The sequence below is a fragment of the Ixodes scapularis genome, unplaced genomic scaffold (assembly GCF_016920785.2).
Source record: "Ixodes scapularis isolate PalLabHiFi unplaced genomic scaffold, ASM1692078v2 PGA_scaffold8__174_contigs__length_109621045, whole genome shotgun sequence".
NCBI classification, from domain to species: domain Eukaryota; kingdom Metazoa; phylum Arthropoda; class Arachnida; order Ixodida; family Ixodidae; genus Ixodes; species Ixodes scapularis.
The window spans coordinates 28,196,524-28,222,483 of record NW_024609883.1 but is presented as its reverse complement, the minus strand read 5'-3'; the positions used below and the strand labels follow the sequence as shown (position 1 = coordinate 28,222,483).

Below are 25,960 nucleotides of genomic sequence, written 5' to 3'. Positions count from 1 at the left end.
GGACTTTCATGCTGCCGCAGGTAAGCACACAGGACCTTGGTCCTAATCAGGGTGCAGGATAAGCAGGTGGGGAAACGGCCCATAGAAGCCTACCGCAGCGCCGTGACCGGATTGTGTACTCGTCTGCTTGCGGGTACCCCCGATTTGCAACAGATGGCGCTGCGGCGAGAGGAAAAAAATCGGAATCGGATTTACATGGAACTTTATGGGAGAGTGCGCAAAATAAACAGAGAGCACGACAGTCTTTATTGAAAATCCACGAGAAACCATCTCCGTCAGTTTAGCCAGTCGCCACCGGTCGCCCACCTGGAGTGAGAGTTTGCGGTGCTCCACATCGATGGCGCCACAAAAAAAGAGAAAACCGAGGGGTACACAATCCGGTCGCTCATTTGGCTCTCGTTTCCCCACCTGTCTATCTTACACCCTGGTCCTAATACAGCCTTGCATGGTAAGCAACCGCTTTGTTTTGCAGGACGTACGGTGAATGCAAGCAGACAGACCCAAGAGAAAACAGCCGAGCTGCAAAATGGTTCACCATTTTTCATTAGGACACCCTGACCGACAGTAAGGAGGAAGTTAGATCTGTCTGCAATCATTTTTCACAGAAATGCAGATCTCTCCTCATGAGAATGTTCCATTTTAGGGCCTAATCAAGCTGGTCATGGCATGCCTATCTCAAAAGAGGGCAAGGAACTTTAGCCGGTGGCAATGTCGGAGTCACAGAAAAGTCACCAAACAGCGAGACTCAAGGCTACAGCTCAACTTGCGGTGAGGACGACACTAACTTCAGTGTGAACGCCCATCTAGCCCAACTTGGAATGTCTAGGAATGTAATTATGCAACCGTCTGAATTGTCACTGTAGGTTGGAAAGTCTGTCAACGAGGCGGACAGCAGCAGGCAGCAAAGGCCTGGTTGGATCTTTCATGCTGCCAGTGGTAAGCCCACAGGAGCCTCGTCCTAATGAAAACTACCATGGTAGGCAATAACCGCTTTGTTTTGCAGAACGTACGGCGAATGCAAGCAGACAGACCCAAGAGAAAACAGCCGAGCTGCAAAATGGATCATCGTTTTCCGTTAGGACACCCTGACCGACCGTAAGGAGGACATTAGATCTGTCCGCAATCATTTTTCACAGAAATACAGATCTCTCCTCATGAGAATGTTCCATTTTAGGGCCTAATCAAGCTGGTCATGGCATGCCTATCTCAAAAGAGGGCAAGTAACTTTAGCCGGTGGCAATGTCGAAGTCACAGAAAAGTCACAAAACAGCGAGATTCAAGGCTACAGCTCAACTTGCGGTGAGGACGACACTAACTTCAGTGTGAACGCCCATCTAGCCCAACTTGGAATGTCTAGGAATGTAATTATGCAACAGTCTGAATTTTCACTGTAGGTTGGAAAGTCTGTCAACGAGGCGGACAGCAGCAGGGAGCAAAGACCTGGTTGGATCTTTCATGCTGCCAGTGGTAAGCACACAGGAGCATCGTCCTAATGAAAACTACCATGGTAGGCAATAACCGCTTTGTTTTGCAGAATGTACGGCGAATGCAAGCAGACAGACCCAAGAGAAAACAGCCGAGCTGCAAAATGGATCATCGTTTTCCGTTAGGACACCCTGACCGACAGTAAGGAGGACATTCGATCTGTCCGCAATCATTTTTCACAGAAATACAGATCTCTCCTCATGAGAATGTTCCATTTTAGGGCCTAAGCAAGCTGGTCATGGCATGCCTATCTCAAAAGAGGGCAAGTAACTTTAGCCGGTGGCAATGTCGAAGTCACAGAAAAGTCACAAAACAGCGAGATTCAAGGCTACAGCTCAACTTGCAGTGAGGACGACACTAACTTCAGTGTGAACGCCCATCTAGCCCAACTTGGAATGTCTAGGAATGTAATTATGCAAGTCTGAATTTTCACTGTTGGCTGGAAAGTCTGTCAACGAGGTGGACAGCAGCAGGAAGCAAAGACCTGGTTCTATCTTTCATGCTGCCAGTGGTAAGCACACAGGAGCCTCGTCCTAATGAAAACTACCATGGTAGGCAATAACCGCTTTGTTTTGCAGAACGTACGGCGAATACAGACCCAAGAGAAAACAGCCGAGCTGCAAAATGGATCATTGTTTTCCTTTAGGACACCCTGACCGACAGTAAGGAGGACATTAGATCTGTCTGCAATCATTTTTCACAGAAATGCAGATCTCCTCTATTGATAATGCTTGATTTTAGGGCCACGATCAAGCGTAATGGAGAGATGCAAGCATTGGCACCTGCCCTCTCAAGCCGGATTTTTCAAGCCCAGCATGGTGCACCTCTATTGTTGGCACATCAGTGCCAACAGTAGAGGAATTAGGAGATGAGGACAGGCCAGTGCTATAATTCTTCCCAGTCCATTAGCTGTAATTAGGGTTCTGCGTTCTCAGATAAACCTGATAAACTCCAAAAAACACTAGCCGTTATAATTTTGCTGATTCAGATTCATTTGAAAAACTCAATTTTTCGGTCTACCAGCTGTTATAAGCCCCACCAGTCTTTATATTTCCCGGAATCTTCGAACAATTTTTGCAATTCTCCTCTTATTGCAGTGTCAACTTCCGTTGCCATGTAGCCCCTTATAATAAAAATGAGGTAGGCCCGCTACGACAGTAGATGAATACGGCTCTCAAATGAAAATACTGCTTTACTAAATTCACAAACTGCTGTTTTCTACCTTTCATTTCCCTCATCGAAAATGCCGAAAGACTCCGAACTTTGCGTACATAAATGGAAGCTCCAAATTGATGGTTCAAAAAAAAAAAAAAAATAAACACCCTCTAATTTTGCTAAAAAAAAATTAAATTCAAGAACGCAGGATCCTAGCTATAATTTGTGCAAGCTTTCAAGATCGAGGAAATCGGTGACCGTATTGTCATATTCATTGTGGGCACACCACAATGAAGGCGGATCAAGTGCTATTTTGAGTAGCATGTAGTTCTGCACCAGAGATCCCATCCCCAGTTCACAAGCTTAGCCCATCGCAGCAGTTTTAGAAAATTGAAGTATTTTCGGAACCCAACCGACACTTTTCTGAAGACTGTAACACAATACCTTATCCATCTTTCTTTTCATGTGCTGATGAGCGGACATGCTGTGGAGACTGCACCGAGGCGGGGCAGCCCGCCCGTGTTTCCAATAAATGGGGTTTTCATCCAGGAGGTAGGCTGGTAATGCAGCAATAAGATAAGTGGGGTGGTTGCATATAACACTGGAAATATTAACAGAAGTTTTTTATGGCAATTTAAAAACAGTGCTGCATTTTCCAGTCTACACCACGGTTTTCCCCCCGTCTGCAACATTTGTCTTCTGTCCTAATTGACCTGCTTGCAAATAAGTGAGGCACATTCGCTAACCTTACGATTGAAATAAACTGCATTAATTTTCCAACAACTTGACTTCTCGGTACAAGAACCTGAAAGGTGTAGAAATTTGCATGACCAAAAGGAAATAATTTCATAATTGAAAACAAGTGATGCCGATGGTAGTACTAATTTTGTGATCCCCTGGATGATTTCTGCATTGTGAGGTCAATACATGGGTCGATGTAACTAGAATACTGCACTATGCCTAACTAAAAACCCGACCGAAATTGTGCCATTTCCTCAAAGTATTTGCATGATGTGAGGGTATACTTGCCAATTATAACGACAATATAAACTAACAATCGTAGTATTCACTGAAATATATAAGCAGATCCTTTTTACCACCGGGAGGAAAAATCCAGGGTAACTGGGCTGTGGAGGCATAGAATATTCCATGCAGGGGATCTATTGTGCATGCTCAAAAAGCATTCCACAGCCAAGTAAAAAAAGGATTTCGCAGAAGGCTTGGACTGGAAAAGTCTATACTAGAGCACATGTTGAGAGTACAGTAATGAAATGTAGGTTGGCAATGAATTCTAAATAAAAAAGTGAAACAATTTACAGCATGCCTATAGTCGGTGACAGGTCAAGAACGAAGTGGAAGCTCCTCCCACCTCTTTCCACTTTAGTAGAGCGAATGCTGGAGAGTAGGCGACCTCCTCTCCGTCGTTCGCTGCATTGAAGTGTACTATAGTCACCCAAGCAGAACGTCATTTGTTTGTCATGTTAGCCACGTCGTCATCCAGACCCTCGGAACAATCGACCACGTCCCTCTGAAAACTGCAGCAATCGCAATTCGCCTTTCTTCGCCTCATCGCACCTGCACGCTCAGACGGCTGATGTAGGGAAGCATCTTGTATTTTCATGCAGTCAGATTTTTCCAGGTTATATGCAGTTTTTCCATTTGAAAGAACAGATCCAGAAGAAAGTAGAAGTACACTGCACAACACTGTTAGTGCGAACATGACATCGGTGCTTTTTCTATCTTTACTTTAAAATGGTATTAGTGGGTGCCAAATTTTTGCTGCTTAGGTTAGTGTTCCAAATGAGCACTTCTCACGCCCTAGTAGTTTTGATGACAGCCTTTGGATTCCAGGAGGAAAATGAAGCAATTCGGTCGTGCGACTCAAATCAAATTTGGGGGTTTTACGTGCCAAACCAACGACGGGCATCTGGCACGCCCCAGCGGAGGACCGAGGATTAATTTCGACCACCTGGGGATCTTTTGACGTGCAATCGAAAGCTCGATTACCAAGCTGCCTTCTCCGCAATATACCTCCATCAAATTGCAGGCACCTCGGCCGGGATTCGAACCCGCCACATGGGGATCCGTAGGCCGGCACTCTCGCCTCGGAGCCACCGAGGCGGCTTCGTCGTGTGACTGAATGTGACGTAGGTGCACTGGCGTTGGTTTGACTACGATCATGTGATCATAGTTATGGTCACGTGATATCGTAGATAATAGGTCACGTGATTTAGAGGATTTCGTTCATGGCTACGAGCGACTTCACACACATGCAGGGAGGGTGAAGAGACAAGGGAAGGGGGTTGCGTGGTCTCTAGGTCAACGCAATTTATTCTGCATCCCTGTAGCCCGCATACACGTCAGCAGGGTACCTGCCCCTAATTGTCTTGACCACACAGGATGGCAGGGGCCGCCTATTCTTCTTTCCCAAGCGGCTCCACAGCCACAGGGCACACTGCCTGTAGGCTGCAAATCTGTAGTGCCTGGAACAATGACAGAGATTGGATGTAAGAAGCAAAGCCTATCACTCTGTTGGCAAATTCTACACTTGTTTTCATTTCTCTAGGCATGTAATCATACTCTGCTTTTCTGTTACGTCCACTCCAGCTATCACATAGCAGAATCCCTATTTGGCAGTCCATGTCGGATGGGCTAGACATGGAAGCCCAATTGAAGTGAACTGCTGTAGATTCATTCTAAATGCTCCAGAGTTTAAAAAAAAAAAAAAAAAACTATAGGCCTTGGTTCTCCTAACGCACCTCCAACTCCAATCGACACAACAACCAGTTATACACCGGAATTAACAAGGAAGGAATATCTGTTGCGTGGTCATGATACATAAAATAAGTTCACAGGATCCCAATTCATAATTGTAGATAATATCTGTCATTGGTGTTGGTGACGAATATTGCATCGCTGTGTTTTGGGAAGGACACATGAAAATTATGTGCACTGGCCAGAGGGAATGGGAGCCATTCATCCAGAACAGTGGAAAGCTCCCCATATGATGTTGTTTAATTTGGGACAAAACAGTGCAGTTCGTAAGCCTGTGAAGTAGTGGTGCGCAAATATTGGTTCGAATTAAATAGTGCACTGTCGTTTCTAGCATCAACAGCGCAAAAAGAGCCGGTTGCATCGGCTTCCCTTTGCAGCGCGAAGGTTATGGCAAACATACTATTCAATTTGAACCAATATTCGCACACACCTACTGCAAAGGTTTCCTGCACACAAATGCCAGGGAATGTGAACTCATCAGAGAACGTCCCAATTTAACATTGTCTAAAGTGCTGCTGGCACTGCCGAAGCTTGGCATTGGTACTGGTGATTAGGGATTTGAGAATAGCCGCCTGGCCATGAGTGTTCTATGAAGCTCGCACAGAACAGTTTTGGTGTAAACATACGAGCTGAAGTGCTCATGCAATACTGGAGTGGCTCCAGCAGTTGTGATTTCATGTCTCTCCGACACAATCCGTGTCAATATCCGAACATGTCATTCTGACAGCTTCCATTTGCCATGACAGCTGCTACCACCCCCATGTGTTTATTGGTCCTGAATACCTTAGGGCTCAGGGCACCGCAATCATTTGCTATTTGGTCATATACGCACCTGCAAGACACATATATCAACATTTTTTCCCGTTTTAGACTGCGATATGTCTTCCATTATGCTGTGTTGATTTAGAGGTGACACTACTATCATGAGAGTAGTGGGGATACATATGAGCACCCCCAGGCCTCCCCATTCTTGCACGAGAAACTTTGAATTTCAGTGTTTATTTCAATGAATAGTGTTGTTAGAAAAATATTTTAACAAAAAATGATGCGATACTGTTTGGTGACCTATTTCAATCTCGAATCGTTTCTGTCATACTCACCCATGTGGGCACTGCAACATCATCTGTTAAAAAAAAAGCATGGATCTCGACGACGACAGCCTGCTTCTGAATAAGCTGTCCAGACATGGCACTCCTAAAAAACCATCCCAGCATAGCGTGCAAAGAATGCCACACCAGCGGTGCAAGTGTTGCTGGCACCCCAAGGAACATGTCGAGATGATCATCCACCGGCTTCAGGGTGTCTGGCATCTGCATCCAAAAATAGTGTAAATCAAGACCCAGACACCCAATAATTATCACCCCACCTTGAGATGTTGGCTTTTCAACTAGATCAGGGGATTAAGGGATCGAAGCTAGGAAGGATTGGAGGGCAGGACGCCTTGACATGTCTCTGACTGGGGTGTTTACTGCCCTATATACCTCCCATGGACCAAAAGCCGTCCCAAAGTAGCAACAAAATATGTTACGGGAGCCAAAGTGTCATGCTGTCAGATGCCGGCAAAGTTACGACAGAGAAAACGAGCAGATGCAAGTGTGGCTGTTGTCGTGGCGTCCCCCCTTGTGACAATCAAGTGAGCACAAACTATTGTGCAGCTCTTGGCACAGCAAATTAGGCAGCTGCCATACGCACATGGACTCTTCTGGCACCGCCAAAATTCTTGACGTGGCAGATTTTTATAAAAAAAGTAAGCAAACGTAAAACAACGCATTGCAAGCGTCCCGGCTGGTGCCTTTGGTGCAATGATGTTCACATGCACGTAAGGGCAACTTCGGCAGGCTTGCAGTTACACGTACTTCGTCGCGCGGGCGGAGACAACGGCTGTTTGACCGAAACCGAAACCATGCCACTCCGCGCTCCGTCGCCAACTGCATGGTTCCCAAAATAGTATGCAAAATGTAACTGTCCAGCATACGACAATAAACAGTCCAGCGACTTGTGCTTGCCAGGCCGGCAGGCGAGGTACAGGCTAAACACACAGAAAAAAAGAACCTGAGCGTATTGATGCAAGACACTGCGAATCAAGGTCAAAAAAGTTCTTGGAGCGCTTCGTGCAACGACTGAACTCGAGACAAACAAGCACGCTGTGCGGGTTCAGCGTGCAGACATTGCCTTCTTTGCTTTAGCTCACTTCTCTTCACCAACTTTCTTTTGCGGCAGATTTTTCACGTACCGGGGTCCCTCTCGAAAGAAAGCCCACCAGGAAAAACCTAAGTAATCAAAACTTCGCCAAGCAGTCATTGAGTTAGAGAGGGATTTTTATAGCAGCGTATGATTTAAACAAGAGCAGGAATGTCGATGCGTTTCAGTTTAGTAAGCGCCATATCTGCAGCGACGTGGGGACGGCAACACACGACGTCGCGCGAGCGCTTCAGCTCAAAAAGTAACTCCCGCCGCGCAAAAACGTGGTTTTGTCTCACAGCATGACGGCATGTTTGGCACCCGATACACTAACGTCTGAGAGTCCGCACACGCCCGTGTCTACCGCTAAAAAAAAAAAAAGACGCAAGACGAGATTCCTGAGACGACGAGTGCACGAAACGCGAGACGTCGGGAAAAATCATGCAAGACCAAATAGACGATTAATACAGGGTACTTTGTGTCGGGTGGCGTCTTGTGCGACCTAGCTTACGCATGCTCAATTACGGTTCTCAGTTTCGTTTCGTTTATGAAAGGCGACCGAAATTGCTTCTTTGGCGCAGGCTTGGCACGGATTAGCCATATTTCGGTGAAATGTAGCAGGATGTAGCAAAGTTAGCCCCTTGGTGCGGTTTGGCGCAATTGGCACAGCAATCACATCCCTGCACTGTTTATAAGTGTGTCTCAGCCACGCCTGGACAGATGCCTCCGAGTCATCAATGTCCGCAAAGACATCCTCGCGTGGCTTTCTGAATACGGAGGGCATTATGCTCATTGACTGCATGTAACCCGCCACCACCATCAACATCGCCCCGTATGTGGCTACCCTCAGGTGATTGCGCGATTCACGAGAAGCTGCCAGGGAAAGGGGCAGCAGGTACGCTCTTGCAGCATGACAATGCCCATCCCTACATTCACCGTACTCCCTCAACCTAGCCCGCAGTGACCATCAGCCATTCAGCACCATGAAAAAACCACCTATGAGGACCCTATTTCATGGACACTGGTGAACTCGAAGCGGCTGTCCAGGAGTGGGTGCGAAGCACTCCCAAAGAGTGGTCCCGGAACGGAAAAGCTGCCACACTACTAGAACCAGTGCGTTCGTCTCCAGGGGGACTACGTTGAGGAGGTCGACACACCTACCGACCCCTAAGTGGACAATATCTGCGGAAAAATAAATCGTAAATCAGTATGGTACGCCCCCCATATGGCTGCACTGCCTTGACAATTATAGTATGGGAAGGAGGAATTTTTTTATTTTTTTGAGTGCATGGCCTGCAGTGGCATAGCCAGAAATTTGTTTCACGGGGGTGTTTTACATTGCTGGTGTGTGTGTGTGGGGGAGGAGGGGGGATACTTTGCATCGCTGGGCGAATGGAAGGTTTCTAGTTCGCATTGCCATTGCATTGTAAACGGTGCACGAACCAGAGCAATGAGCCTTCAATGACTGCCTTTTTGTGTAGTTTCTTGACCAAAAAGCTTGCAAACACCGTCTAAAGCCCCTTCTGACAATTTGGATACTGGAGTAAAGAATATGACTTTTGCCGATAGGGTTGGAATATAAGTCTCCACTTGCCTTCTAGAGGAAAGACGCAGTGGCATCCATGGACTCAACAGCAATCTGTGCCTATGTCATCGTTCTCAAGTTTTTGATTGTTTTGACCAGAGAACATTGCACTCGCTTGGGACACCCAAAAATTGAAAGGATGCATTATCAAAATGCCAAAAATAAAAAAAATGTTGAAAGAACAAACCGCCGAAATCTCTATTAGCCGAATCACCCGGTACCAGAGACCAAACAATTCCAAAATATTATGTTCAACACGAACCTACAGGGTTCTAGATTGAGAAAGTGGAAGAAACATTTGTTCTGCCAGAGGAATTCTTTGTTTGTTGAATACGACCTAATAGTTTGTGTGTATTTCCCAAAGAAAGCTAAGGATGTTGAGCTTCTCCCAGTTGCCCAAAGCGGCTGTCAGCAGGGTGTCGAACCGGAACCGAACCGAACCGAAAACCGGAACAGAACCGTTATTTTTAGCCGAACCGGAACTGAACCGAACCGAAATCTTCGCCGCCATCTTGGAACTGAACCGGAACTGAACCGGAAAAAATAGAACGGTAACCGGTTCAAAACGGTTCGCGGTATCTTTTTTTTGTTAGTATTACAAATTTATTATTTGGGAATAAAAAAACTGGCAGCTGTATTTCTATATTGATCAAATCGTCATATGCAGAATTGCAATGTATAATAAATCCTGGTTTTCTGCGGCGCTTTCTTATTGGCACTATGAATAGCCATGTGTCACATCGTCACGTGACGTCATAATGTCAAGACCTGCTGTCAAGTAATGTCACATCACGTGACCCCGTGACGTCACGTGACTCACCGCGTAGATTCAAATTGAGGACGTCGCTAGATCTATTAACGTTGTTGATACCGTGACGTCACATGACATCACAACTTCGGACTGAGAGTCACGTGACACAATGATGTACCCGATTGTCATGATCCCGAGTTAAATGCTCTGGTTCATGACAACCAGCATCGCCAAACATTCGGGTGACGGCTCGTGTTCAACTCAAAGATTATGATGGGCCCGAGTCCCACTAGAACTAGAAACAGAAACAAACGACAGCGACAAGCCTCAGACACACGGGCACATTGATACTTTAGACCCATGTTGTTGTAAAAAAAACTATCTCCAAACTCCGGTCTAAAAACATGCTTTTCGTGCAAGGCTCGTCAAATTATGAGGCGCTGGAGAAATGTAGCATTCTGCGTTAAGTCCTTATTTCGAACTCTTTTTGTTCGCCTTCCGCCCATTGAAAAGCATGCGGCAAGGGCCTCAGAACGCACCTGGTATCGCTGCGCCGAGCGTTCTTCCGTAACATGAAGTTCGTCTGCTTTCCTCGCCGTCACCATGGCAACGAACGCCGAATGAATAGAAGCACGCACGGTACCGCCGCGTGAAGCCAGCAACAGCTGACGCCATTTTACGAACGCCGTCTGCTAGCCACATCCGAACGCGGTGTGTCAGATCAACCGCCTCCGCCGGTGCGCCGCTAGCAAAGACGACGAAGCTGAGGCACGCCGACGGCGAATGGGCGAGCAACAGCACCGCGGGACGACTGCAACGGCGGCATTTATTGGGATCAAAGGCGCGAAATAAGCAAGAACAATTTTTATTTGAATCATAACACCCGATATCCAAGTTGGGGACCACATACCTTTGCTGGGTCTCTCCTGTGAACTTTTTACAGAGACAGGGGGTGCCGCATTCAAAACACAGCTCCGTTTGCAAAATATGGGGGCCCTGAAAAGGACCGTTGAGACCGCTAGAGCACTATATAGCTCCTTCGGAGCAGAGTAGCGCAATCTAGAACGCCGCCTCTCGGCGACTAGCGGCGAACGCCAGGAGGTTCCAACTGCGGTCAGAAATGCATGGAGAACGTGAGAAAATCGTTGTTTCTTCAGTGTTGTGGGAACGTACGGCATCGCAATCATTTTTGACATAATAATGGAACACTTTAGAATAATTTGCGCTAAGTTTTGTGCCCCGCAAGGACCTGACTTTTTTTTAAAAATTGCCTGAGCGGCATCATGCAGCAGACGACACGGCGACGTCACACCATTCACGTGACCCGCTCCGGCCAACCCGAAAAGCCCATCTCCGCTGCGAGCAAAAATCGTCTGCTTCAAACGCCATTGCCTTGGAAATTGCCTTCTCAAAATTTGCACACGTATCCGATATTGTTAAAACTTTGATAAAGTGTTTAGTGCTTTACTAACTTCACGACAGACTAGTTTTGAAAAGTGTGAACTAGCCGTTCATTTTTTAATCATCCGTGTTGTGTCGATCTCCATGTATTCTCCCATAGGGCGGGCCGCCTCCTGGAACCCTGAGTACCACGTGACTCGCGCCGAGCCGCTCTGTCGGCCATGTTGTCGGCAAAACACGGAGTTCAAAGGATTGCGCTACTCTGCTCCGTAGGAGCTATATAGTGCTCTAGAGACCGCTACCAGAACCTATAACTGACGTAACGAGCACTTGACGAGCGGTTGGCGCGTAAATCGTCTTTGTGCATTTTTTTTATTTTTTTTATACGTGGTGCAAAGTAATCCCGCCCCATATTTTTATGGCGTCAGGAACGAAGCAGCATAGAAAGAGTACCCTTCAAACGATTATAATAATAATAATTAAAAACTGCCGGATCTCCGCTGGAGACTCCGAGGCACAGTGGAGTAGTCGTCACGATAAAAAATCTAAAGAAACAAAATAAATAGCCTAACGGTCGTCGGCTGCGTCATAAGGCCTCGCCAAGTGCGGAGTATAACGGTCTTGGCATACGGTATGTATTGTGCATTCGTTATTTTCTTTTCTTTTCTACCACGTCAAATTCTGACGCCAAGACTCTCTACCTCCTCCGTTCCAACGCGTTGTTTGTTAGTATTTTTACAAATCAGCTTCAAATAAGGGTCGTGGCACCCAGTAGAGTAAGAAAAAGAATAAAAAAGAAATATTCCGAGCAGCCAGAGCAGCCACGGCTGCTCTGGCCGCTCTGGACAGAGCAGCTCCTCTCATCAAAGAAGACGCCGTCCGAACCTCCAACGACTCCCTTCTTATTTTTTTATTTTTATTTACTTTGTTACTTCATTTTGTTGTTGGGTTCGACTGCTCCCTTCTCTGTGACGATGCCGTCCGTGGACATACGTTTGGCGTTTTATTATTTTTTTTTTTTTTTGTCACGCGATGGTGTGGTCCGGCAGATCAACCAATGGGTTTGTTAGAATTGTGTCACGAGGTATAAAATGGCGGATGAAATAAATATAATAAATGCAAAGAAGCGCGGTTCCCCTTCGGCGCTTTATTCTTCCAGAGGCATCGCAGTGCCATGGCGTTCAACTTGTGCCGTCTTCTTGGCGCCATGAAAGACCCTCTTGAAGCAATTAATTTGCTTCAGCGCGTTGGCCTGCTCCTGGCTCCTGGGTTTTCGTGCGTGTCCGAAGTGCGAAGCTGCGATGACAAGCTGCAAGTCCGCGCTAGATCTACGGATGGCTACACGGGGGGGGGGGGCGGGGGGGGGGGGGGGGGGGGTTTGCGGTGTGTGGATGACTCGTGAGGTGCCCAAGAGGAAGCCGGTCAAAGTTCAGCGCCGGGGCGAGGTCTCGGTACGGAGCGGTTCCTTTTTCGAAGGATCGCACGCACCTGACGTTTCTCCAACTCATGAAAATCATCCTCCGGATGCCAGAACCTACCGTGCGCCGTCATTCAGCGGGAGGCTGATATCGCAAGTAAGACAATAACTGATTGGGCGAGCTTTTGTCGGGAGGTTGTGGTAAATGCCGTCTGTAAGCATTCAGACATGATTGGTGGCGAAGGCGTGACTGTAGAACTAGACGAGAGTATGATCGGTCGGCACAAGTACCATCGCAGGTATTTAAGGCCTGGCCAGTGGGTTTTCGGTGGTGTGGCGCGTTGCAGCGGGTGCTGCTTTTTTGTTCCCGTGGAGACCCGTGACGCTAAAACCCTGCAAGGGCTAATAGCCAAGTGGGTCCGCCCTGGAACACGAATAATCACAGATTGTTGGGCTGGCTATCGCAAGCTTGCAGATGACGCTCGCTTCACGCACCTCACCGCTAACCACAAGCTGCACTTTGTCGACCCGAACACTGGTGCGCACACCAATACGGTGGAGGGCACCTGGGCCCACGTCAAAAACTCTCTTCCACGTGGACGGCGCGAGAGCCACCATTTCACTGGTCACCTTGCAAAGTTCATGTTTTGGAGGAGAGAGAAGGCGCGGAAACACTGATAGATTCCAGTCGTTCGTCGCCGCGGCCGCCAAAATCTAGAGCCCCGACGCAGACAGGGCGAGGATTCTGACGGCCCCGGTGACTTCGAGGGATCCGCTGCGCTGAGCCCGTCACCCGCCTGCATGCATAAAGACGACTTATGCGCCAACCGCTCGTCAAGTGCTCGTTACGTCAGTTATAGGTTTTGTTTGCGGTCTCAACGGTCCTCTTCAGGGCCCCCCTATTTTGCAAACGGAGCTGTGTTTTGAATGCGGCACCCCCTGTCTCTGTAAAAAGTTCACAGGAAAGACCCAGCAAAGGTATGTGGTCCCCAACTTGGATATCGGGTGTTATGATTCAAATAAAAATTGTTCTTGCTTATTTCGCGCCTTTCATCCCAATAAACGCCGCCGTTGCAGTCGTCCCGCGGTGCTGTTGCTCGCCCATTCGCCGTCGGCGTGCCTCAGCTTCGTTGTCTTTGCTAGCGGCGCACCGGCGAAGGCGGCCTTTGATCCGAATAAATGCCGCCGCTGCAGCCGTCCCGCGGTGTTGTTGCTTGCTCGATCGCCGTCGGCGTGTCCAGTGGCGTACCAACTTGTTTTTGAGTGGGGGGGCAAACCCGACCCTCTTCCCCCCCCCCCCCCCCCTTAATCGAAAATTCGGCGCAACTTTTGTCGAAGTTTTCTAAAGATGTGGCAATTATTCGGCAAAATTACAACGTTACCAGACTTAACATTGATATTTTGTTTTTTCTCACGAAAAAAATTTTGCTTCTTCTTCTTAAAATAAATACAACTTGTAGTGCCTATTGAAAGAGTTATGATTAAATAAGGTGATATTCTACAAGATAATTGTATCGATGTCGCTTTTGTGTGTTTACTGGCAATTTTAGTGTTTGCTTGCAGAAAGTGGCGTGACAACGAGGTTGGGTAGTAGCCGGAGCAGTCACGAATCACACTACGAGAGTTTTGATTTTGAGGCTTCATCAGCGCACGCCTGCAAGTTTGTTTCCATCGTTAAAATAAAGACAATCCCTGCGTTCTTACTTTCTCTGGGAGTCACCGTTTCGTGCGCGAAAACGGATGCAACGGTTGTTTAGCCTTCACCAGAAGAGATAACAATACTGTAAATATGCATGTTTTTCGATTTGAGTCACTTGACGTCAGCTTTGCATGAAAGTGCGCGTTCCATATTCGCAACGTGCCGTTTTTAACCTTTAAAATTCCGGTTTCTGGTGTTAGGACACACACGGACGTTTAGGAAGATGGGGAGAGTTAGGAATGTCGGATGTGCAACGTCGAGCATGATAGTTCTGTGTTTAACGAATACTTTTCATCAGTGTTTACTAACGAGTGCTTGGACTTCGTCCCCACTCTCCCTGAAGAGCTTTACGAGCGCATGCATCCTATTAACGTTAACTCCGCTGGTATTAAAACGTTGATTGATAAACTAAAACTTACTTCGTCCGCTGGAACCGATAACATCAACCCTAAAATTTAAAAGAAACACCCGTGTTATTTCTAGTGAGTATTTGAAACTCATCTTCATTCAGTCCTCATCCCAAAGCTGCCTTCCATCTGACCAAAAGGTGGGAAGGGTAATTCCCAGTCTTTAAACAGGGCAGCCGCTCTTCCGCATCTAATTATCGCCCTAATTCATTGACTTCAATTTCTTGCAAACTACTTGAGCATATCCTCTACTCCAATATCATGAGGCACCTATCATCCCATTTCGTTTCTTTAAACAGCAGCACGGTTTTCAAAAGGTACTTTCCTGCGAAACGCAACTCTGCGACTTCATCCATGACTTGCACACTAACCTTGAATGTCACGTCCAAACTGACGCAGTTTTTTTTTTTTTTTTCCAAAGCGTTCGGCCGTGTTCTCCATCAACGCCTTCTTTCTAAGCTATCATCTTTTTGCCTCGACCAATAACCGTTTGCATGGATTCGTGACTTTCTTTTTTCCCGTGTACAGGTCACGTCCATGATGATCATGAATCTTCCTTAATAAATGTATCTCCTGGTGTTCCCCTGGGGTTCGTACTTGGGCCCTTACTCTTTTTAATATTTATTAATGACATTCCCATTGGGATTTCTTTAAAAAAAACGCTTTTTCGCCGACGACTGCGTCATCCATAACAAAGTAACTTGTGTGCAAAATAATAACCAGCTTCAGGAAGATCTAGATAAAATTAACAATTGGTGCAAAGAGTGGATTATGTCACCAAACAAGTATAAACGCAAACTAATCCACTTCACCAAGAAAAAAACCACTCTGTCATTTAATTATTTCTTGGACTCCGATCTGATTGAGACCGCTACTGTGTATAAATACCTTGGTGTAAGACTAACATCTGACCTTCCCTGGAATAACCACATTGAAGTCATTACCGCTGATTCATCTGGAACTCTTGGACTAAGCAGACGTAACTTAAAAAATCGCTCCACCCTTTGTCCCTAAGCTAACCTTTAACACGTACGTCAGACCAAAATAGAATATGCTTCAACCATCTGGAATACCCATCGACTGTACCTCATCAATACGCTGTAGAGGCAGTTCAGAACAGAGCTGCTCGCTTCATTTCATCCACTTATGACTTTTCTTTCAGTTTCTCGGCGCTAAAAACTGAACTAACCATGTCCTTTTTGCAGCTTCGCAGGAAAGTCTCTCAGCTGTGCCTTATTCACAAAATGTGCTACCACATTCCCGACCTCAAAACCACTTTGTTATTACCCCTCAACCGAACATCTTCTCGCCTCAACAACGTCTGCACCATCAAACACACTTCTGGCTCTACGAACGCTTTCAATTGATCATTCCTTTCTCAAGCCATCAGCCACTGGAACAGTCCCCCATCCTCCATTGTCACCATCTTGGACCCTGCTGATTTCTCCTCTGCAGTAAAACTACACCTTTCTTGACCCATGTGATGGTGTGCGGGGCTATGCAGATCAGTGAAAACACTTACGCAGAGCGCTTGCCAGGCCAGACTTGTACGTAGTTCAACTACTTTACTCAAGTTAATGTAGTTTAACTACTTTTGTGGGTAGTTTAGTAACTTTTAATTACATTTCTATTCTAGTAATCAGTAGTTTACTTTAACTACTTTTCCGAGTGACTTCCACTCAAATTACAAATTACATTCTAATTTTAGTGGTTGTTTTGCCTATCAACAGAGAACAGAGGTCGGAAGGTCAGCTGATATTTGCAGAGGGGGAAGCATGCGGAGTAGAAAAGGGGGGGATGGGAAGGAAGAAAGTGATTTAGATAGTCCAAAAAACCTCAAAATTTTAACGAGCCCCCCCACTGCAACAACACTGCTACGAGGCGCGGGGAGCGAACAGACACGACGCAAGAGAGGTCGAGTAACTGTGGGATTAGCTCCGAATAGTGGCGTTTCTTTGTATTCTGAAGCTCAATGAGACTTGACGCATTTGAAGAAAGGGCTTGTCCCCGCTTCTCTCCAATGTAGGAATTCTTGCCCACTACAGGAGGTGCACACACTGCTCTTTTTACGGTGCAGGCAATAGAACCCCTAACAACGACGCTCACGCCGGATAGGCTGCTCGTGTATCACTCGAAGCGCGTTAACCCACCCCCGCGCCTGCGTTCACGCCGCTTCGCGGTGACGGTGTGCGGCTGCTAATTACAAATCTATTAACCCACCTAGCCCCCCCACCCCCCGTACACGCCGCTTTGCGGCGTCCGGTCGGCAACCCAAGCCCCGCTGCCCCCCATGCACTTCCGTAAATAGAGTCGATACGATTTAGTTTAGCGATGTTTCGTCAACGACATTCGTTTTTTTAGTGTTAATGGTAAAAAAGAAATGTAAATATCGCCAAATGCCTCGACAAAACAAAATGTTCAAGAAAAAAAACAAAAAGAAGCAAGCCGGCCCACACCATAAATAGAACCCGGGTCTGACACGTATGAGGCAGGCATCTCACCACTAAGTTACGCTACCTCTTCGGAAACTCGCATTGCATCCGCTGCCTATGTTGACGGCGGCAGCGCCTATCTCCAAGCTAGCAAGCAAAACTTTATTTTGTGTAAGGGCCTACGTCCTGGTCTGGACGGCCCGTCCGGCCCATGTCTCGCGGATGGATTCCGTAAGGTTACCGTGTAGCCTTGTTCGTGGAGCAAGGCTTTACGAACCAGCCAATCCGGCGTGCGTGAGCACCGTTGCTAAGGTTTGTATCGCCTGCGCGTTAAAAATATGCCCGCGCGGGTCGAGGGGCAGTGCCCTTGGTATTCCTTGGGCGCCGCCGGCCTGTGTCTGCTCTGCCCAGTGGCGGCCGTTTCAGGGGGGGGCAAAACGCATGCCTTGCCCCCCCCCACTCTGAGAACTGGGGGGGCAAGTGCCCCCCTTGCCCCCCCGGTTGGTACGCTCATGGGCGTGTCTCAGCCAACGAGCTTGAGTCTTACCTTAGAGCGGTAAACCGGAACCCACTGCCTGCAGCGGAAATGGCACCCCCCCGGTTGCCGCCATCTTGCCTGTTTGCCACATTAGTGATCACGTGACGTTAAGATGGCTGCGCCCAAAGGTGGGCCAGATCAGATTGGCCAGATCGCGGTCAGCACCTTGGCAGATGGGTACTCTGGGGCTGCGTTCGAATCTTACTCGAATGCGCCGAGTTATTCCGGCGGATCAAGTCCCGTGACAAGACAGATGCAGCAACGCTGGACGCGGGTAGGTTTTCGGACGCAACGGGTACGAGAACTTCACCCGGGAGGGAGGTAGAAGCTGCGTTCGATTTACTTGCACCTCCTGCAATGGTGCAGAGAAGTTTGCGGCGGTGTACTTCCGGTCGTATCTCAATACATATACAGGAAGTAGACTGCCCTACATTTTTCAGCACCGGCGCAGGAGGTGCAAGTAAATCGAACGCAGCTTTTGGCCGTGTTCCAAAATTTACTCAATCTTACTCCAGGGTAAGGGTTTTGTACCCTTGGCGTTCTAAAACCTACCCGCGTCCAGCGTTTTTCAATCTGTGCTGTCACGTGATACGATCCGGCGGAGTAACTCGGATCCATTTGGGTAAGATTTGGAACACAGCCCTTATCTCACTCCTGGGTAAAGTTCTCGTACCCGTTGCTTTCGAAAACCTACCCGCGTCCAGCGTTGCTGCATCTGCCTTGTCACGTGACTTGATCCGCCGGAATAACTCGGCGCCATTCGAGTAAGATTCGAACGCATCCCCAGAGTGCCCATCTGCTGACCGCATTGCTGACCGCGATCTGGCCAATCTGATCTGGCCGATCTGGCCCACCTCTGGGCGCAACCATCTTAACGTCACGTGATCACCAATGTGGCAAACAGGCAAGATGGTGGCAACCGGGGGGGGGGTGCCATTTTTTACTGCTGGTTTACCGCTCTAAGTTTACTCAAGCTCGTTGGTCTCAGCTTCGTCGTCTTTGCTAGCGGCGCACCGGCGGAGGCGGTTGATCTGACACACCGCGTTCGGCTTTGGCTAGCAGACGGCATTCGTAAAAATGGCGTCAGCTGTTGCTAGCTTCACGCGGCGGTACCGTGCGTGCTTCTATTCATTCGGCGTTCGTTGCCATGGTGACGGCGAGGAAAGCAGACGAACTTTTTGATGCGGAAGAACGCTGCGGCGCAGCGATACCAGGCGCGTTCTAAGGCCCTTGCCGCATGCTTTTCAATGGGCGGAAGGCGAACAAAAAGAGTTCGAAATAAGGACTTAACGCAGAAGGCTGCATTTCTCCAGCGCCTCATAATTTGACGAGCCTTGCACGAAAAGCAGGTTTTTTTGGCCATCCCGCGTCCTGTTTTTTTTCTCCGGAACATGGGTCTAAAGTATCAAACTGTCGACACATGCAGCATGTTCGCGATGGTACCTTTATACGGCTTTGAGTTGTTCGGTGCTCACGAAGTTAGCACGAGCGTTTACAAGCCTGCAAATGGTACCATCGTGTGCATGATACTCGTGTTTGAGCATAGCCTTCTTTATTCTACAAGGCCTGTCAAATCGCGAAATACTCTGGTTTAAGGCTAGCCGCTGTCGTTTGTTTCTGTCTGTCGCTTTAGTGGGGCTCGGGCATTGTAGCCCAACTAAAACTATATCTGAAGATCAGCCCATGCTCTCTGCTTTGCCAACCCTGCGTATGACTATGATAAACACTGACGGTGTGTATATTAGGATCAGATCACGTGGCTGATAGTTCTAATTGCGAGTTGAGGAGGGGAATGCTGTTTCATTTCTTTCTTTCGACTGTCTGCCATTTCGCGGAGGGGCAAACTAATGGATGCTTTTGTAAGTTATCAACGTCAGGGATTACATCTTAGCGGTATTTATTGAACTTAAGGTAAAAAAAAAGATGCTGCACGACCCATTTTACATGTATGCACACCATTGAGGCTCCCAAACATGTTTTCGTTATTGCTGAACTGCCTCAAAAAGTTGTCCCGAGAATAGAAGTGTTAAAGGGTCTAAATGTGACGTATTAGTCCGACGTTACATGAAACTATTAGTGTGTACGGGAGGTATACCTGAAAAGAAAGATCCTAGTGGCCTCAGGGGGATAGCAGCCGCTCTAAGTCTTACAGGAGTGTCGTTCTCAAGTTCTCCAAGTTTCGACCGCCCTGTATTTTGTTTAAACTTCACAGTGTGGTGCAAAGTAAAAGCAAGGAAAAATTACTGTTAACAAGTGACACAAATATATTTGTCGAGTGAACACCACTCAATACGGAGCAGGCAATCCCTGAGGAATAAAAAGTATCTTGAGGAGCAACTAAAAAAAAAAAAGGGAGTGGGGAGGGGGGTAGTTTTAAAACATACTGTGTCGTAAAGATCCCTCTGCCCCGCATTTTCGGCGCAGACTAGAAAGCGTGGCCTGGAAACGGTAGTGACAGATGGGTAGTTGGTAAAACTTTTATTTGTAAAAACACTCTTGCCAGAAAGCACGTTTTCGTCGTGCGAGTTACTCGCGCCGTGCCTAACGACGATGCACCAACAAGAAAAATGTGTGCCTCTCAAATACACAGCTTGCACTGAGCGCGAAACTTTTGCAGCGTGCATTTTCCCCCAGCGGATTTGATATTCTCAGCAAGAACAACTCGCAATGACAACCGCTACCTAGTGCGATTACGTCACGTGCAAACCATGTTAAATACTTCAGCTTTCTGGTGAAGTGCGACGTTCGCAACACCAGCAGTAGACGTCCAAGGTGTAAAGTTGTGTAGTATTTATAGCAGTCTCGCGATGATATACGGCAGCCTAATGAGATGTTGGAGCACATGACTGATAAAGAACAGAGTCGTGAAGTAAGGTCCCAAAACAAGTGCACGTAAAACCTAAGGTAACATTAGCCTCCCGAGGTAGTATCTCGCGACGTTTCGAGCTGAGGCAAGCTGATGCCCAAAAGTGATTTATATTAGGATTTATAAAATCTTCGTTTGCCCTGCGCGGAATTTATGTATAATTAGGAATATCATTTTATGCATTTCTATGCATCTCTTTTTGCAGTAAAGCGTTGTGTAAGGGATTATTTAGAAAAAATTGCGTGTCATCTCCTTATTTCTGCCCATTTCGTGCATTTGCCTTCCGATATATCATGTGACCACAGTGTTTTTTGGCATACCCTGCAACCCAGTATTTTACACTGCAAAACAGCTAACAAAAGCACGTTGCCGAAGACTCAACAGCTGGCGTATTTTCGAGTATCGTCCTTTCGTGTCGGTCTCAGGCGGTTATGTGAACTTCATAAAGTCAAATTTATCGATGATAATAAAAATATACTTAATTCCTGTCTGAATATTTGGCAGCATAAATAGAAGATCCTCACCTCAAAGATATATAAGTAAATGCACCTTTAAATTATCTGAAAGATGTTCTGCAAATCTTTTTCGGCGCTTTTATCCTCTGTAGACACGTTATAGGTGATTTGGAAAAGCTTTAAATAATTTTTTTTTATTTTGAAGCTAATTTAAATACCTATATGTTTCATATAGGTATTTAACTTCTCAAATATATAGAAGTTTATTATCGCCTTTTTTATATGTTTTTATTATCGCCTTTTTTTACTGGAACGAATGGTGGAACTATGACGATTGCACACTTAAACTCTCAGAAAGTGTCCGATTAAGTAGCTTCCGAACTGAGTAGAGCACGAAATACCACTTTGTTCTATTTAACAAAAATCATCAATTAGCGAGGGTGATGCTGATTTGTAAATTAAATTGACCGGCATTTTGTCAAGAGCAAACCTCAACATCCAGGCTATGCCAGTATATCCAATATAAGAAAATGTACACATGGGTAAGCACTGTTTTAGGTCAGATTCGATATCAGTACGAAGGTGCTCATAGATTAGAGTGAACAATTTCAGCCACTCCTTTTCGCATGATTCGTCGCCCGCATCATGGTGCTGAGAGCAAACAATGCTAGTTAGAAAAACAAGCATTGCGATTGTCGCTTAGTGTTTCTATAAAATATAGACTGGAAGGACTTGTCCCGTGACTTTCGTGACATTTTGAAAATTATATTGCCTTAAGCTCAGTCGTCTCGTCATCATATGTATACTGTGAAACGTATTCCGTAAAACACATTTTATGGCGTATATGGCGACGAGGTGCCCATTTCATGATTTTATTCACTGTAATTAATTCCTTCGTTCAAGGGCAAAACCACGATTCAACATCTGATACTGCGATACAAATTTGTACCAATAACGGGTATTTTAGGCAACCTACTCCACTTCGCGAAAACATTTCCATTCAGGTGCAATGTATGTGACTCTGGTAAACGAAGGAATGTTGAGTCGTATAAACTCGGCGTGTTGTATGTTAATGTAGATTTTCTTTTCTTGTTGTGTAGGAATAAATAACAGAATTTTATAATTTTGGTACCTGAAAATAAAACTGGATTGAACAAACGATAAAAAAAAGAAGAAAACTATATACCGTAAACGACTTAGTTTTCGTGGGCTCAATATTTCGCGATTTAGGTCAAAGCTGAAGTTTTTGAATAATTCGCGGGTTGTAATTTTCTCGACCGCGGTGGAATCTCAATACAAATTTTAATGTGTTCACATTTTACCGAAATTGTTCGCGGGACCCATTTTTTGCGAATTGTAGGCGATTCGCGAAATTCTCAAGAATAGGTCCTCGCAAAATTCAGATCGTTTACAGCAGTTAGTTTCACGGCCTAAATAGTGCCTATTGACAGAACAACGCGGAAAATATATTCTCAATTAAGCGGTTCAAACCGGTTCGAACCGGTTCGAACCGGTTTGAACCGTTATTTTTTGCGCCCCGGAACTGAACCGGAACTGAACCGAAAGCCGTGAACCCGAACCCGAACCGAACCGATAAAAATATCGGTTCGACACTCTGGCTGTCAGGCTCTCTTCTCGCATGCTTTGCTTCTTGTGTGGTAGATGGCGAGGTTCTAATCTGATTTCTGCCTCGATATCGTCTTCGAGCGCAGCTTGCACATTTTTCATGCTCCTAATTTTGCAGAAGACACTTCCATGATTCCAACACACTGGTGCAGCTAGCATCTGCCAATACCGTACCAAATATGGCGATCAGATATGTACGCATTCTCACCTTTCGGCGTTTTGCTGTTCGGCATTTTATTTTTCGACGTTTCAATGTTTGGCCGTTACATTTTGATTTTCGTCATTTTGATATCGGCCCCTGTTTTGATGGGCTTGAAGGTCACACGCAGAGACTAGACCAGGTAAAAGGACGAGGATGTCTGAGCTGAAGGTGCCAACTGTACTGTCGACGTTGACAGTGCACTTGAAGCAGTTGGTGTTTGTTTCTTCTCAAAAAGATTGCCCAGCATCAACTTAGCTGGCATAGCTAAGCTCATTTTTAAGATAGCAACAAGGCATTGATGCATGCAAGATAAAGTAGGTGTATGCAGTTTTCTGAACTCTTAGCTCTGAGAAACAAAGTGACTGGAGCATCCTTCCCCAACACGGTTGCGAATTACTGCGTCAATATCATAACTTCGTGCTTATTTATTTGTTGCTTCAAAAGTGTTGTTCTGTAGTATAGTGCTGGTCCAGTCCATGAAGCTAGCAGGAAAGAATCTGGAAACAGTAATTCTTCGTTTTTCCGAACTTGGGAAAATGCAAAAGCTACGGCATCAGCAAGCCAATCGGGGCGTGTAAGAACAATGCATGTGACAACGTAATGTCTTAGTGTACTCCTCCTGTGGAATTTCGGCACGTGCTTAGCTCCGTCGCTCAGACTGGCCCACAAGGGCAGTAGCTTTCACCCTTTGTTGAGTTATGCTAAGACAGAAAAGCAAGGAAACTGCATGAGACGAATACAATCTCGGGAGGGAGTTAATCTTCGCCTCTCGTTGACAAAGTAGGACTTTCAAGCCTTTGCGGCCACCTGCTCTCTGCGAGCTTGTAGAGGGGCTTCAGGCGCTAATTCGGCTCTGTTCAGAGACACCATTTGAGCAAACTGCGAGCCAGACTTGGGTTTCTGACACGGACTGCGTTATCTTTGTCGTTTGCGCCAAAGCCAAACGTGTGGGATATCCACTGCTCTCCTGAGAGACAGAGAAAGAGAGAGAGAGGGAACCTTTATTAGTTACACCATAGTCCGGTGCTTGATTGGGGCCACCAGTGCTCACCCGGTACAGCATGGACATGCTGTACCAGTAGGAGCAGTAGTGTAAAACGAGTTGAAGTTGGGGGGGGGGGGGGGGGGTGAGCCAGCCTGCCTAGTCAGAGGGTCGAGATGGGTGAAAAAGAGGGAGGTAAGGGAGCATTGGGCATGGGGACAACGCCAACGCATATGTACATCCAAGGTGTCGCCTTCTATTGCTCTCGACGAGGCGAGGCCGTCTCGACAAGAGACGAGGCCATGTGACTGTCATATATTTCATAGTGCTATTGTTGCATAACATTGCATCTAAACAGAGCAAGAAAATGACATATCTAAACTGATAACCGCAAATGCAAGGAAAAATAGCTCTCCATGATCTGGCCTAACAGGAAGAAGTGTAACGCTCGAAGAGGGCGGTCTCATCAGAACAGTTCGTTTAGAACATATAAGAATATGTGTAGTTTATAGTGGGACAGCAGTTGAAAGTGTCCTTGTTTTTGTATTGAACAAATGACTGGGTGGTAACTAGGCAGGCTGCTTCTCATTTAGTCTCTTGAAAGCCTCCCTGGAGCGCTATATTGCGCCTGGACAGTGGGGGTTATGATTAATTTCACTATCGGCAACACAAACAATTCATCGACCGCTTCCCAGGATGGTGCTAAACGTTCATCTAGCCTAACAACAAGTTATTACAAGTACGTATGTACGCTGTGAATTGGACAGTGAACGTAGTTGCCGAGGGCACGGTCCTCACCGAGACATGGTGAGTTTGCTCACGCGCAAAGCATGACATCGTACTCACTCGCTGGCACTTGCGCCCATCCCTTGCTGCCCGTAGTGCCGCATGTTGAGGTAGGCCAACCTCAACACCTCAGGGTTGAGGCACAGGGCCTCGAAGTCCGGGTGGCCCGTTACGCAGCCCTGCCGGCCCTGCTGCTTCCGTGCGACGGCCGGGTATTCGCGGCAGCAGACGCACTCGACGACGGTCTCCATCGGCGCGCAGGAACCACATAGACACCTTCGCAGAAAACACGCATCAATTACCCATTAAAGCGGGGTATAATGGAGCGCACCACGTACCAGTCCGTGTTCCCAAGCCGCCCGGTTCCATCGTCGGGTGCGTCTTCCAGCTCTTGCGGACTCGCTTCACCGCGGCGCGGCCGTTCGTCGTTGCCACAGTCGGTGCCCGCGGCGCTGCGTTCGTCGACGTCGCGCATCGGGGTCGAATCATAGGATATGGCACCCATGTCAGCTGTCCGTTCCAGGATTTCGAGCTCTAGAGACGTTAGGTCCGAAAGGTCCATAGCGCGACCGTGGGATGCGACGAACGACGAATGCTGAGCACAAAGTCCGGGCAACTTTGGTCCGGGCCCCTTGACGACGGTCCGCGCGTTGGAGAGATTCCTCCGCGGGTCGGCAGTCGGTGACGCGCAGTGACACTGGAATCCTTCGATTGCCATTGGCCGATGCGTAAAGAGATGCCCCTCCCGTTTTCCGGGGTCATCTCAGAAAGGGGGGCGTGCCGGGGACTTTGATAGCAATTTTAACAGGGAAATCCGCCGCGCATGACTGTAATTTTACGATTTTTAGGATCCTTAGGACCCATAGATTGAGTTACCGCCATATATAGACCATCGCAGAACGCTCCGGAGGGCCCCTTTAACGTGCACCATGCAGTAGTGATACATGACCGCACGCCGGTACGATGCTCTTCCAGATCGAAACGGGCAGCGGCGGGGTGGCTTCTGCAGCGCGAGCTTCCGCTCCAAGTGCTCCGAGCTGGTGTGCGCTAGACCATGCACTCGGCCACCGACAACCCCCCCCCCCCCCGCCCCTTGTGCGTCTAATTTATATACAAATATAACTATTTGAAGATCGACGATGGACGTCGATCGTCTCGAGGTAATGTAACGTAATAACATTGTATAATAAATAAACTTGTTGAAGGACTGAACGACT

General features: G+C 47.1%; 1 protein-coding gene across 1 annotated transcript; it reads right to left on the bottom strand.

The window, feature by feature from the left end:
- Nucleotides 1–4,891: 4,891 nt before the first annotated feature.
- On the bottom strand, nt 4,892–25,393 carry LOC120849476 (P2X purinoceptor 7-like). Its single transcript, XM_040221707.3, has 3 exons — nt 25,082–25,393; nt 24,804–25,019; nt 4,892–5,123 (listed from the first exon to the last, which is right to left on the bottom strand). Exons 1-3 carry the CDS (start codon nt 25,303–25,305, stop codon nt 4,970–4,972), a joined length of 594 nt encoding a protein of 197 aa, XP_040077641.1. The 5' UTR covers nt 25,306–25,393; the 3' UTR covers nt 4,892–4,969.
- Nucleotides 25,394–25,960: the final 567 nt, after the last annotated feature.